Here is a 15,393-nt window from a genome sequence, read left to right as displayed (position 1 = left end):
TTAACCGAGTCGAGGGTGGCCCGTTCCCTCCTTTCTGCCTGGACCCTCTTACTACCTGGCTTCCACCCTTCATATAGCGTCGCGGACACCCAGGCGAGATATGGGCCGCAACAATGCTCGCCAGTCCAAAATCCCATTCAAAGCTAAAAAAACTTCAAAAACTGCGCCAGAGGCTGAGGGCAGTCCTACGTCCTCTGCCCCGCAGGAGGAGGACTGGAAGACACTCTTGCTGGACATGAGGCAAAGCCTATCCACAATAGACTCCAAAATTGACTCCATAAACTCGCGCATGGACAAAGTGGTGACCAAGCTGGAGCAACATGACACTCGCATCAAGGAGTCAGAAGACAAGATTTCGGTTCTGGAAGATGGCGCAGCTTCGACTAGCAAACAGGTCACTCAAATGGACAAGCTGCTCAAACTCATTGCAGACAAGAATGAGGATTTGGAGGCGCGCTCCCGCCGTAATAATGTCTGTATTCTAGGCCTTGCGGAGTCCACAAACACTGGCAAGATGGAGACCTTTGTAGAGGCTCTCGTCACGGACCTGTTTGGTAAAGAATCCTTCTATTCACATCTCATCGTCGAGAGAGCCCACAGATCCCTGGCAGCTCGCCCTCCTCCTGGAGCCCAGCCACGTCCCGTCATTGTGCGCTTTCTCAACTACAGGGATCGCGATGCGGTGTTGAGACGCTCCAGGGAACTGGGAACTGTGCACTACTGCAACACAACTCTCTCTTTTTTCCCTGACTTTACCCCTACAGTCCAGGAGGCCAGGCGCAAATTTGCTGGGGTCAAAAAGAAACTTCAAGCGCAGGAGATCCCGTACGCCATGCTGTACCCAGCTAAATTGAAAATCATGCTCGGAGGCAAGCATCATTTTTTCCAAAGCCCACAACAGGTGGAAGACTTTCTTAAACAGCATTGGAGGGACAGAGACGGTGGGGAAGCGGCTCGGCAGCGATCTAGGTCCCCTTCACCTATGTCACAACAAGACTGAACTGTCATACTGGGATGTTGATCCAATTAGAGTTGCGGGCTATACCCTTTGCCTATGTGTAGCTAATTTCTAGACCTTTAGATGAGACGCTTGATCTGTATGAATCCCGCTGGTCTTTAGTATACCCTAGCGCTTGGTCACCCACCTCCGTCCCACGCTAGGCGTCCGGGGTACACTCGACTGCCTGTGGGTGCAAGAAGGGAGGTGGTTGGCTGGTCTGGCGCTCCTAGTCTTGGTCCCCCGATGGGCACAACCATCACATCAGTTTCGACTAGCCTCCTGGAATGTTCGAGGGCTTAATGATCCCAGGAAAAAGAAACAAATTCTGGGGTACCTTGACAGACAAGGAGTGTCAATAGCCATGCTCCAGGAAACTCACCTGCTGCCTGATAGCTCTCCCTTATTCGCCTCCAGGTGGGCCTCATGCAAGGTTTTCTCTTCCTACTCCAATTATGCTAGAGGGTTCACGATCTTGGTAAGACGGGGGTGAGGTTCACACCGGCTGGTACGGATGCGGATTCATGCGGAAGGTACTGCATGGTCTGGGGGAAACTACACGCACACACAGTCCTTTTCGCCTGCTACTATGGCCCCAACTCTGACGACACCTCTTCACTTCTCACTCTGTGGGGCAAAATTCAAACATTGGGCATAGGTCGTGTTATACTGGGTGGGGACTTTAATACTGCATTAGACCCTCGCCTAGACAGATCTGTCCCCCAGACCTCACACTACTCCCATACCCAACGCATTCTGTCCTCTATTGTTGCTGAACACCACTACATCGACGCCTGGAGACACCTACACCCGTCCCTCAAACAGGGCACTCATTACTCTGCCGTGCATTCTACGTGGGCGCGTCTCGACTATGTGCTCCTTTCGGCAATTCTTGCTCCCTGGTTGGTTACCGCCCTACACCTTGCCAGGATCTTCTCAGATCATTCCCCGGTCCTAATAGCGCTACGTCTGCCCACTGAGGTCTCCCCTTACCTGAGCTGGCGCCTCAACCCTGCCCATCTCACAGACTCTGCCTTTAGGGCGGAACTCGGACAGGATATCTAAGACTTCTTTGAGCGCAATGTAGGTTCGGTGTCGAATCTCACGACGGTTTGGGAGGCCTTTAAGGTCACGGTGCGGGGCTGGTGCATCGCAACGGGGTGAGGGGGTCCTTAAATCTCTACGCGATGAGCTGCGTAAGCTAGAATCCGAACTTCGCGAACTGGAACAAAGCAGAACCCGCGACGCCCGAGGACACTCTACCAATGCCCTGCTCAGGGACTAGCTAAATGAGTACACAGAATTCGCTGCTAGGGAGTGTAAGTTCCTCGGTAGACAACACACTGCACGCATTTTTGGCGAGGGGGACAGACCGGGCAGGGCGCCCGCATCTGCCATTCGAGCACCTCAATATAACAATTTCGTCTCAATATTACTGGACGAACACCTACTCCCACAGCGTGCTCTCACAGAGCAACTCCGCATTCTCACGAGCCATTATTCCACTCTCTACACTTCTCAAAGGTTGGCTCCCATCGACCTACGCCCATACCTGGAGGACACAGCCATTGCGTGGCTTGGTCCATCTCAGCAAAAATTCCATACAGGCATTGCAATGCACATTTCAGCGGGTTATTTCAGCTTTGAATCGCGGCCGGCCCTGCTGGGTTGTAGGCGACATGCTGTGTCATAATGTTTTCCTGCCTGACCATCTAACTGTCACCGCTATCACCCCCCCCCCCCCCCCCCCCCCCCCCGTTGGTAGCTGCCGGCCTGCCGTAGCAGGTTGTAGGCGTGAAGCTGTGTATTATCCTTTTTTTGCCACCAATAAAGGTTTAAAAAAAAAAAAAAAAGAACCAGCTGAAACTTGTTCTTAAAGAGACAAGATGTACAGAGGGTTCAACTATTGATTCATGGATATCAGCTTTTAAGATTAAGCCAAATTAGTTGCATGAGTTCCAGACAGGCAGTGCGGTGCGAGAATACATTCAAACTGCAACACGGCTTCAAGATTTGGAACCGTTTAAGTTACACTGACAGTTCAACTACTAATAATAATTAAGTATATGTGTGTGTGCCTTTGTATATTACTTGCTCCCAGGTATATACAGCCAGATTCATCAAGCAAAATGCGCTCGCAAAAGGGTCAGATTCTGAGAATCTGGCCCTTTGCGAGTGCAATTTTTGCATTTGGGATTCATCATCCCAAATGCAAATATCGCTAATAAAGAATTCGCAAATTTGCGAGGATTAGCATTTTAGGAATCTCTATTAGAGATTCCTTAAATGCTAATCATGAAACAATTAAAAATTGCGATTTCGCAATTTAGGACCGCTATTTACCACGAAGTCAAACCTCGTGGTAAATAGCGAAAACTTAGAAAAATGCATTTAAATGCATTTTTCTAAGTTGCATGTTACACACACACACATGTCCTTTGGACATGTGTGTGCACAACATCAGTGTAAATTCACATTTCAGGGGTGCTACAGGGTGTCCTTTGGACACCCCTGCACCCTTGAAATCGCAATTTTATTTTGCGAATCGCTATTTGCGATTAGCACATTGCGAGTGTCTTCCCATTCAATCCTATGGGCCTCTAGGCCCATAGGAATGAATGGGGAGATATTCCTTAATTGCGACTCGCAATTTACGAGTCACAATTAAGGAATAATTGGAAATCGCTATTTCTTGAGTGATTTCTTGATGAATAGCATTTTGCTATTCCTTAATAGCCAATCGGTAAATTTCGCTACTAAGGAATCGCAAAAAGTGTTCTTCATGAATCTGGGTGATAGTTCCCTTGCCCGGTCAAATAAAGTTAAAATAATGCTCTTTTAGCATGTACGCCACAGCAAATTTCACAATGAAAAGCACTTACCTGTGGGAGGGAAACTTCTCCCTGAGAGCAGAGATAATTAACTCCTCGACAAAGTGGTCGGTTTCCGTCACCAAGTCTACTGCAGACGTTTTCGTTGATACCCGTTTTTCTTTTGTAAGAGCGTTCCTAATCACCTGCACATGAAAGGAAAAAAAAATTGTTGTTTTTTAACTCAGGTGCCTGCAGTAGGTTTAACTAGAGAATTGGATTTATAACCGTGGTTCATTAAAAAGGAAAACAAGGTAGAAAAACACAGCATCAACAACAGGAAACAGAGGCGCATGTATGTATTGGTCGAGTACATAAAGTATGGGCTTGCACCTTACAATGAAATGCAAGGTCTTTCTGCGCAGGCACTGCAGGGAAGGCTGCCTTTCCTTTGTCCTGCCTTACACTGTGGGAGAAGTAGTCTTGGGAGTAGTAGTTGTTTCAGGAGGATAGCCTCCCCCAGCCGCTGGGGCGGGGAGGGGAGGACTCTTCATGAGGAGGGGTTTGCTGACAGAACGTGGCTGGGGCCGGGTCCAGTATTGCAAACACACACGTCCATGAGATGAGAGGCTGTGCGTGCTCACACGGGCGGTTACAGGTAGACACGACTCTGCCATAGGGCTAAAATTGCTGTTTAAAGGGTCAGTTAGAGCAATCAGAACTGAAGATCTCACAAGCACTCCGAAACCTCAGATCTAACCATCTCCGCCTTATGATCTGTCCCCGCTTTCGCCTTGCGCGAACAGGAGGAAGGGCCTTTGCAGTAGCCACCTCCAGACTGTGGAATCACCTTCCAACAGAACTGAGATTCCTAACTTCTGAGCCTTTGTTTCGGAAAAAACTAAAGACCTGGCTCTTCTCCCTGATCTAACCCTCCCTCTCTCTCCTGAACACCTCTGAACCTCACGAGATACTGTCTTCAGCGCCGGGACACCTCCGTCGGAGGTAGCTGTGCGCTCTACAAACTCCCAAATAAATAAATAATAAATAAATCACAGCAGAAGAGGTCTCCAACTTTCCTCCGGAAAAAAGGAGTCTGGACACAAGCGCATCCTCCATATTGGGAAACGCACCAAACTGGACCTTCTTCCTTGATTTGCAAAAGGCCTATCCGAGCAAATCATTTAATGATTTGCGCATCCGAGCAAATCATTTAATGATTTGCGCAGGACTGTACTGCATTGCACTTGCATTTAAATAGTGTTTCAGAGCATTTCGTATAGAAGCCCCATTAAGCCCAGCTCTGGGATTCTCAACTGGGAGGGCCATGAAAATACCTGGGTGGGTTATGAAGATGCATCTGAGAAGCAGGCTAACATCAACAAAGGTTTACTGGATACATGGGAGGGGGGCATTGCTGCTCCCACTATATTAAGCAGCATCACGCACAGATCCATCAAACTACTGACTGATAGGACTACTTGATGAAGTTATTACATGAACTAGAAACTTGGGTTCCACACCATAATCTTTCTCATTCTTTAAAGAGGCTTCCTTGAATGGTATATCACACAAAATGTTTGCATTGTCTATGGTCGCTAATATTTATAGATCAATTCTTTTTTATTGATGCCGCAGTAAGGTTGTAACACAGCAGAGTGCCTACAACCCCAAGGGGCTGGCAGCGTGCGAAGGTCAGATAGAAATATATACACAGCGTCTTGCCTACAACCCTGGGGCTGGCAGCGCTATTGAAGCAAATAGCCATAAGAAAACATGATAAACCCCAAGAACAAACCCCCCACACCCCTATTGTTTCATAAAGTGTAGTTAAGTGGTCAGTGATGGGATTGGCTCCTGTCAAAAGTCAACGGGTGTTGTGGTCGGCGTCTCCGAGAGTTTAGGTGGAGGTTGTAGTCGATGGGGGTCAGATGAAGGCAGCAGCCAAAGTAATTTCAGGTATGTTAATCATGTCAGTTCATTGAATTCAGTAGATTGAAGATGTATGAAGGGAGCCTACTCTATAGCATAGTTGTATGGTCTCGGGTCCACTGCTAATGACAACTTCTCCATGTCCAGGATGAACCAGAGTTTGTGTAACCAAGTTAGGTATTGAGGGCTCCTGTCAGTTCCCTATAGAGCAAGGATCGCTTGATATGCCGCACCTAAAGCTGGTGCCATTTGCTTCTCTCAACGCGGGTGGAGTGAAAACCTCAGTGGATTGGGAAGCCCAGGGATCATGTAAACTGGAAACCTAGGGATAGAGGTTTCAAACGCACTGTCAATGTCAGGTCCCAGAAGCTAGCAACTTTGGGGCCGTGCCATAGAAGGTGGAGCAGCGAACCTGTCCCCCCACAACCCTTCCAGCATTCCTTAGAGCGTTCAGTGCTGTAGGAGTGGATTCCTGCCGAGGTCAATTACCAGTAGGACACGATTTTTAATGCTGTTTCTATACTGGATATGTTGGGCACAGTGTGGCGGGATATATGAAAAATGTCAGTCCATTCCGCATCAGAGTGTTCAACCAATTTCTTCTTCCTACCTCCTCTGCCCCGCAGAGCAAAGCAAATGGTTGTCTTCCCTTGAACTCAGCGATAAGTCATCTATTGTTTTTCTTAAGTATTAACCATTTCTCAAAAGGAGTCAAGGGGTCCCTGCATGGGGCTGGACAGCAGGCTGTATCACCCAATGTCAAACCTGAAGATATTGGATACGGTCCGCTGCCTCAAGGCCATAATCTATTTTTAATTGGGCAAATTGTACCTTGAGGGTCAAACATGCAGCCAATCCGCTTACAGACGCAGTTGTGCCATCGTCTGAACCGGTTGTGCTGAAGCCTGGGAGTGAAAGCTGGATTATTGAGGATAGGTGTCATTGGGGGGGAGAAAGAAATCTAACCCTGCTTTGGTTGCCACCACATCGCATACACGGAAGGTCGAGCTCGTGACCGGAGAAGAGTAGAGTCCTCAAGCCATATGCCTCCGAGGAAGTCACTGCCTGGCCCATCAAGCACCAATGCTTCTTGGTGAGGGGCTTGTTCCATTCTACTTAGAATAGTAGCTGTGGGGCCTGATAATACTGCAGTAAGGAGGGGTTTGCGAGACCACCATCGAGTGCTGGACGATAGATAAGATGCTTGTGGAGGCGAGGTTCCACCCCCAACAAACCTATTGGTATTGACTTGCATTGAACGGAGGGCATGTTTAGGGGGGGGGGGGATGGGGGGTCAGCGGTAGGGCAGGTAAAGAATGTGTGGTAATGTGGCCATTTTAATGACCACGACTGCCCAGCCAAGAGAATCCCAGGCATTCCCAGTTGTGAATATGCGACCGGATTTGTTAGGTTAACATGTTGTAATGGTTTGAGGGTGGAATTCGATAGTTTGATCCCAAGGTTGGGATAGAGACAAAAGCTCAGTCAAATGGAAAATGGGCATGTAGGAAATATTCAGTTGGAGGGGAGACAGAAAGATTCAAAATTTTAAATTTTTGCATTTTGACTTTGAAGCCAGAGAAAGTTTTAAAAATCTGGAGTTCCATGGCCAAGGCAGGGAGAGATATCTGTGGATTCGAGATGGCCAGACTCACATTGTCAGCATAAATGCTGATAAGGTGCTGTGCTCATATGTGTCGGGTGAGGGGCTCCATATACAGGAGGAAAAGGAGGGGGGAAAGAAGGCAGCCCTGTTGCGTCTCATGGCGGACAGTAAAAGGCTGTGATGAGAGTCTATTGATACGCATTGCCACCCTAGGGGAGCTGTAGATACTTTTAATACATCGGAGGAATCTATCTCAAAAGCCAAAAAGCTCCAGGGTCCTAAAGAGGTACGGCCATTGCACCCTATTGAATGATTTCTCTGTGTCAATTCAGAGCAGAAGGGCCTCCCTTTGTGTCCTACAACACTTTGTCAAGCAAGAGACAGATTTGTCTACTGTTGTCTCCTCATTGGCGCACTGGTATAAAGTTACCCTGATCTGGTGAAATCAATCCTGGCATGAGAGTATTGAGGTGGTGGGCTAGTGTGCTTGTAAATAATTTGGCTGCTACGTTTAGGAGAGATATGGGCCTGTCATACCCACATAGCACCAGATCTTTGCCCGGTTTAGTACTAACCGAGATTGAAGCTTCTAGCATGGAATCTGTGAGGAAGCTTGTACAGGCAAAGGAGTTAAAGAGTCGAGTGAGGACTGGGGCAATTCTAGGCAAAAGGTTTTGTAACATTTTGAGGGCAAGCCACTCTTCAATGCATCCAGGGAGTCCGCTGTCTGAGATGGGAGTGGGGTTGGTTGATAGGCTGTGAGGTAATCCGAGAGATCAGCGGGAGCCCCCGCTGTTTCTGTAGAGAGTTTTAATAAAAATTGTGGAATTATCTGCAATCTGTGGATCTGAATGCACCTTTGTAGTCAGGGACAGGCAGATTATGAATGGACCCAGAATTAATCTTGGCCTGCATGCAGTGTGCCAACAGTTGTCCACAGTAATTGCTGCCTAAGACAGAACTTATGCTTCAGACGAACTAAGGAATACTCTGCTCTAGCTAAATCTTATCTTTCCAGCTCTCTCCAGACCCGTGGGGCCGCAAAGCATTTATGTATTGTCTCAAGTGTTAGAACTTTCAGCTCATGGGTCCGCTGTTTCAATTTCCTGGTATGATTTTCAGAAGCGGATATGGCAATGATTTCTCTAAGGCAGCAGTGGAGGGGCTTGCCTCCGTAATGTAAATACGTATGGTTACGGTGAAAGTCAAAGGTGCGTGGACAGAGAGGCATCATGGAGCTATGAAGGAGTCCCTTACTAGTGTCTTGAGGGCTGAGGTCGCTATGAAGTAATTGATGTGGGCGTATGTGTTGTGTGCTGCTGAATAATGAGTGCAGTCCCTAGTATTAGGGTGTTTTGCGTGCCAGATATCACCCAGGCTACAGTCTGCTAACCAACGGATACCCTGCTGGGAGAAAGTCCCTGTTTGGTCAGAGTATTGGACAGAACTGTCAAGGTTGTTATCCATGACTAGATTAAAGTTGCATCCGACCAGTGTAGCAGCATCAGGGGTCTGAAGTACGGGAGAGAGGGCGTTCATGTTAAACAATTCCTGCAGGGGCGGCCTTAGGCATGTGCAAGCTGTGCACCTGCACCCAGGGGCCACTACGCCAATATATATCTTTAATATAATAATCTTCTGAGGATGGATACATATTTGCGTGGCGGCCCCTGGCAGGGATTTGGAGGCCTCCGGCTCTGTTCCACTTCCAAACACCCTGATCCGCCCCTCTTCGTTGGCCTCCTCGCTCCGCCCCGCCCGGACGACCTCTTCTGGGGCCCCCTACCTACGCTGCCTGCCCAGGGTCACCATGAGCCTAGAGTTCGCCCCTGATTCCTGCTGGTCATTGGGTGCATATTTTTGCAAGGGTCAAATAAAAGGTGACAAGTTTAAGTCGGAATGCCAGGAGGAGTCCCTTATCCTCAGTCACTTTAGAGACTATGTCCCCCCTAAACCTTGTGGAAAACAAAATAGCAACCCCTTCCCGCTTCGAGGAGACTGAAGACCACTGGTGGCGTGGGAACCAGCAGAATTGCAAGCGATGTACATCTTTGGGCAGTAAGTGCATTTCTTGGAGTAGGCCTATATCGCTGTCAGAACGCTCTACAAAGGATATAATTGCTTTCCGTTTAGTTGGTTATTAAGGCTTCTGACATGGAGGCTCGGGATTTTAATTTTCAGGACCATCAGTCAGGGTAGTGCTGAGGCCGGACTGGCTGTAGGAGAGGAAGAAAAGGCAGGCAGAGTGGGAGCATAGTGGGAAAATCTGGCACCAGACCCCATTCCAAATTGTCTTAGTCTAGTCATGAAGGGTGAAGAAATGATAACCCCAGAAACAGTTATGGAAAAAGAACATCAAAATTAAAACAGTTAAAAAAACTCAATTAATAATGGTGTTCCGCATAGTCGACTAAGCCAGGACAAGAGAAACCTGGAACGTGTCTCCAGTAGAACAAGCATTTGCAATGCAATAGGTCTCGCATTAGTAAAGTGTGAGCTATTGGTATTGTAAATGACAATTTTTTAAAATATGTGTTGGTTTTGAAAATATCTAAATTAATAGCATTGTTATTCACAAAGCCAATAGCTTACACTTTCCTAATGCGAGTCCTATTGGCTATGGCAATGCTTGTTGGTAGCAAGCAAGGACAGTGTTGAGTGATGATGTGGTTGGGCTGAGTGATGTGGTGGTGTACTAGAGTGATGTGGTGGTGTCCTAGTATGATGTGGTGGTGTCACAGAGGGATGTGGTGGTGTCCCAGAGGGATGTGGTGGTGGTGTCCCTGAGTGATGTGGTGGTGGTGTCCCTGAGTGATGTGGTGGTGGTGTCCCTGAGTGATGTGGTGGTGGTGTCCCTGAGTGATGGGGTGGTGTCCCCGAGTGATGGGGGTGGTGTCCCCGAGTGATGGGCTGGTGTCCCCGAGTGATGGGCTGGTGTCCCCGAGTGATGGGCTGGTGTCCCAGAGTGATCTGGTGGTGCCCCAGAGTGATCTGGTGGTGCCCCAGAGTGATCTGGTGGTGTCCCAGAGTGATCTGGTGGTGTCCCAGAGTGATATGGAGGTGTCCCAGAGTGATGTGGTGGTGTCCCGGAGTGATGTGGTGGTGTCCCTGAGTGATGTGGTGGTGTTCCTGAGTGATGTGGTGGTGTCCCCGAGTGATGTGGTGGTGTCCCCGAGTGATGTGGTGGTGTTCCCGAGTGATGTGGTGGTGTCCCCGAGTGATGTGGTGGTGTCCCCGAGTGATGCCCCTGAGTGATGTTTTGGTGTCCCTGAGTGATGTGGTGGTGTTCCTGAGTGATGTAGTGGTGTCCCTGAGTGATGCAGTGGTGTGCCCGAGTGATGCAGTGGTGTGCCCGAGTGATGCAGTGGTGTGCCCGAGTGATGCAGTGGTGTCCCCGAGTGATGCGGTGGTGTCCCCGAGTGATGCGGTGGTGTCCCCGAGTGATGCGGTGGTGTCCCCGAGTGATGCGGTGGTGTCCCCGAGTGATGGGGTGGTGTCCCCGAGTGAAGTATCCTCTTGGTAGACCTGTAAACAAAACCCTTGTTATGTATATAACATTGATTAACAAAGCATGGGATGCGTTATGAAGAGAGACGAGTAGGCACAGATCAATACTGCAATGATATTCTTAGCCAAGAATGGAAGTATGTCTGCGAGATGACGAGAGGGTGGTAAATTGGATGAGGAAGATGAATGAATAGGAGACAGGAACAGTAAGCGCGGGAGAGGCGAGGGAGAGAGAAAAGAGGAGGAGGGGGCCGAGATCTAAGATCAGCGAGGGAGGAGGTTGGAGATAGGCCAAAATTCAAAGGAGCAAAAATTCAAAGGAGCAAAAGCAGTGAGCAACAGAAGTGAGCCTGTATGGAAGAGCCAGGGCAAACAATATGAAACCACAAGGTTGAAAGCGAGAGAGAGGGGAAGAAACAGAGGTAAGGAGAGACATGGATGAAGAACAGACCATGAAAACAAGTAAATCAAGGCTCACGATGGGGGCGGGGGGGAGCGGCAGCCTTTGAAGTCTTATGCCGAGGCTCAGACAAATGGTGGTGTGCGAGCGGCTTTCTTTCAAGTTTGATACGGCGGGCGGGGGGAGCAAATGGTGAGCGTGCGCCCGGCGCACATGCACTGGCCATAAATCACATTCCAAAGCACTCTGCCAGCCTTTCCTGGAGCCCCTACATAAGTTTCGCCGGAGCAATGCGCAAGCGCATTGGCTCAGGCGAGACCTAAAAATGTGATGTGTTCACGTTCCGTTTTAGTTTCGTGTTGCGGGTACAATTTCTACCCACACACATGAGGTACCATTTTCATTGGGAGACTTGGGGGAATGCTGGGTGGGTAAAGGTTTGTGGCTCCCTGCAGATTCAAGAACTTCCCATCACAGAAATGGGAGGAAAATTTGTTTTTTGGCAAAGTTTGAGGTTTGCAAGGGATTCTGGGTAACAGAACGTGTGTGAGCCACACAAGTCGCCCATCCTCGATTCCTCTGGCTGTCCAATTTTCTGAAATGTACAGGTTTGCTAGGTTTCCCTAGGTTCTGGCTGAGTTAGGGTCCCAAATCCACAGCCAGGTACATTTAAAACAAGCATTGGCATAGCCAAAAGGTCTCGCCTTCAGGACCTTATTAAGTGTCTATTTATCCAGCACAATATCCTTGGTGCAACCACATCAAGTGTTGCATGGCTAAACATTTATAAGGTCCCAAAGGCGAGAGCTATTGGCTATGCCAATGCTTGTTTTGAGTGAGTGGCTCATGCAGGTATGCCACTATAAGGTAGAGAGGCTGCAAGTGCTTTTACAGGAGCCCCTGTGACATTGTGCCTCTTCAAAATTTATCTTGGGTCTGGTGTAATACTTCTAGCCCCTATTCCCAGTTTCTCCCACCCAATGCATCCTTAAATGTCCCATGTACAGCCGGGGTTGACACTCCAATTACCCCTGCCCTCCAGTGACACCTGTAACGGGTGGTGGTGGTAGTGGACGTAGTGGTGGTGGACGGGGTGTTGGTGGACGAGGTGGTGGTGGTGGACGTGGTGGAGGACTTGGTGGTGGTGGTGGACGTGGTGGTGGTGGGCGTGGTGGTGGTGGGCGTGGTGGTAGACATGGTGGATGTGGTGGTGGACATGGTGGTCGACATGGTGGTGTACGTGGTGGTGGTGGACATGGTGGAGCTGGTGGAAGTGGTGGTGGTGCACATGGTGGTAGTGATGGACTTGGTGGTGGAGGACATGGTGGTGGCGGTGGTGGATGTGGTGGTGGTGGAGATGGATGTGGTGGTGGTGGACATGGATGCGGTGGACATGGATGTGGTGGTGGTGAACGACGTGGTGGTGGATGTGGTGGACGTGGTGGTGAAGGACGTGGTGCTGGTGGTGGACATGGTGGTTGTGGTGGACGAGGTGGTGGTGGACATGGTAGTGGACGTGGTGGTGGTGGTGGTGGTGGTGGAGGTGGTGGTGCTTGTGGTTGTGGTGGACGTGGTGATGGTGGATGTGGTGGTGAACATGGTGGTGGACTTGGTGGTGGTGGAAGTGGACATGGTGGTGGACGTGGTGGATGTGCTGGTGGACGTGGTGGTGGACGTGGTGGTGGTGGACGTGGTGGTGGCGACATGGTAGTGGACGTGGTGGTGGTGGAGGTGGTGGTGCTTGTGGTTGTGGTGGGCGTGGTGGTGGATGTGGTGGATGTGGTGGGGGTGGTGTTGGGGGATGTGGTGGTGGACATGGTGGTGGTGGACATGGTGGTGGTGCTTGTGGTGGTGGTGGACGTGGTGGTGGTGGACGTGGTGGACATGGTGATGGACATAGTGGTGGTGGATATGGTGGACGAGGACATGGTGGTGTTGGTGGACGTGGTGGTGTTGGTAGACGTGGTGGTGGAGGATGTGGTAGTGGTGGACGTGGTGGTGGTCGTGATGGTGGAGGACGTGGTGGTGGACGGGGTGGTGGTGGACATGGTGGTAGTGGTGGACATGGTGGTGGTGGATGTGGTGGACATGGTGGTGGTGGATGTGGTGGACATGGTGGACGTGGTGGAGGTGGACATGGTGATGGTGCTTGTGGTGGTGGTGGACGTGGTGGACATGGTGGATGTGGTGGACGTGGTGGTGGATGTGGAAGTGGTGGTGGTGTACGTGGTGGTGGACATGGTGGTGGACCTCGTGGTGGTTGTGGACGTGCTGATGGACGTGCTGGTGGACATGGTGGTGGACATGGTGGTGGATGTGGTGGACGTGGTGGATGTGATGGTGTAGGACGTGATGGTGGATGTGGTGATGGTGGACGTGGTGGTTGTGGTGGACGTGGTGGTAGACGTGGTGGTGGTTGAGGTGGACGTGGTGGCGGTGGACGTGGTGGAGGTGGACATGGTGATGGTGCTTGTGGTGGTGGTGGACGTGGTGGACATGGTGGACGTGGTGGTGGACGTGGTGGTGGACGTGGTGGTGGTGGAAGTGGTGGTGGTGTACGTGGTGGTGGACATGGTGGACCTCGTGGTGGTTGTGGACATGCTGATGGACGTGCTGGTGGACATGGTGGTGGACATGGTGGTGGATGTGGTGGACGTGGTGGTGTAGGACGTGATGGTGGACGGGGTGGTGGTGGATGTGGTGATGGTGGACGTGGTGGTTGTGGTGGACGTGGTGGTAGACGTGGTGGTGGTTGAGGTGGACGTGGTGGTGGACGTGGTGGACATGGTGGTGGACGTGGTGGTGGACATAGTGATGGACATAGTGGTGGACATAGTGGTGGTGGTGGACATGGTGGTGGTGGACATGGTGGATGTGGTGGTGGTGGTAATGGAAGTGCTGGTGGTAATAGACGTGCTGGTGGTAAAGGACGTGCTGGTGGTGGTGGACGTGTTGGTGGTGGACGTGCTGGTGGTGGTGGACGTGCTGGTGGTGGTGGACATGGTGGTGGACGTGGTGGTGGTGGTGTATGTGGTTGTCATGGAGGACGTGGCGGTGGTGGACGTGGCGATGGTGGACATGGTGGTGGTGGACTTAGTGGTGGATGTGGACGTGGTGGTGGTTGTGGACGTGGTGGTGGTGGTGGACGTGGTGGTGGTGGTTGTGGACTTGGTGGAAATGGTGATGGTGGACGTGGTGGTGGTGGACATGATGGTGGTGGTCGTGGTGGGTGTGCTGGTGGTGGGGGATGTGGTGGTGCACATGGTGGTGGTGGACATGGTGGTAGACGTGGTGGACATGGTGGTGGTGGACGTGGTGGTGGTGGTGGGCATGCTGGTGGAGGTCAGGGTGGTGGTGGACGTGGTGGTGGGCGTGGTGGTGGTGGTGGATATGGTGGACGTGTTGGTGGACATAGTGGTGGTGAACGTGGTGGTTGACGTGCTGGTGGTGGTGGACGTGGTGGTGCTGGACATGGTGGTGGACATGGCGGTGGTGGACGTGCTGGTGGTGGAAGTAGTGGACCTGGTGGTGGACATGGTGGTGGTGGACATGGTGGTGGTAGACGTGGTGGTGGTAGACGGGGTGGTGTGGACGTGGTGGTGGAGGACATGGTGGTGGTGGATGTAGTGGTGGTGGATGTAGTGGTGGTGGACGTGCTGTTTGTGGTAGTGGGCGTGGTGGTGGTAGTGGACGTGGTGGTGGACGTGGAGGTCGATGTGGTGGTGGACGTGGTGGTGGTGGTGGTAGACGTGGTGGTGGATGTGTTGGTGGTCATGGTGGTGGTGGACATGGTGGACATGGTAGTGGATGCGGTAGTGGTGGACGTGGTGGTGGTGGTGATGAGCGTGGTAGTGGACGTGCTGGTCATGGTGGTGGACGTGGTGGTGGACGTGGTGTGGACGGGGTGGTGGTGGACGTGGTGGTGGGGGTGAAAGAATAGGGTTCTAGATTTGTTAAAATGGTTCCGTTTTTAAGTGCGGTATTGGCGCCCAAACTAACCAGCAGAGGCCATGTGCGATTCATTATGGATTGTTATGTTGCTGGTATCACCGAGTACAGATTGTATGGCTGCCCGCGAGCCTGTATGACCGCTGTGAGTGCTTTCGTTTCCTGGATGTATGTCACGCTGTATATACGAACT

The 15,393-nt window shown here is 50.8% G+C and overlaps 1 protein-coding gene across 1 annotated transcript in view; it reads right to left on the bottom strand.

Annotated features, from left to right (window-relative positions):
- The window catches only part of IMPA2 (inositol monophosphatase 2), a 155,790-nt gene that overhangs the window by 133,203 nt on the left and 7,194 nt on the right, over window positions 1–15,393 (bottom strand). The window contains exon 2 of the mRNA XM_086932376.1: window positions 3,880–4,013. Within this exon, the coding sequence (XP_086788502.1) occupies window positions 3,880–4,013 (134 nt within the window). The remainder of the gene's footprint in view (window positions 1–3,879; window positions 4,014–15,393) is intronic.

This window comes from Lissotriton vulgaris, chromosome 7 (genome assembly GCF_964263255.1).
Source record: "Lissotriton vulgaris chromosome 7, aLisVul1.2, whole genome shotgun sequence".
In the NCBI taxonomy this organism is placed as follows: Eukaryota; Metazoa; Chordata; class Amphibia; order Caudata; family Salamandridae; genus Lissotriton; species Lissotriton vulgaris.
Note: the sequence above shows the minus strand (reverse complement) of the source record. Positions and strands in the feature narration are given on the sequence as shown.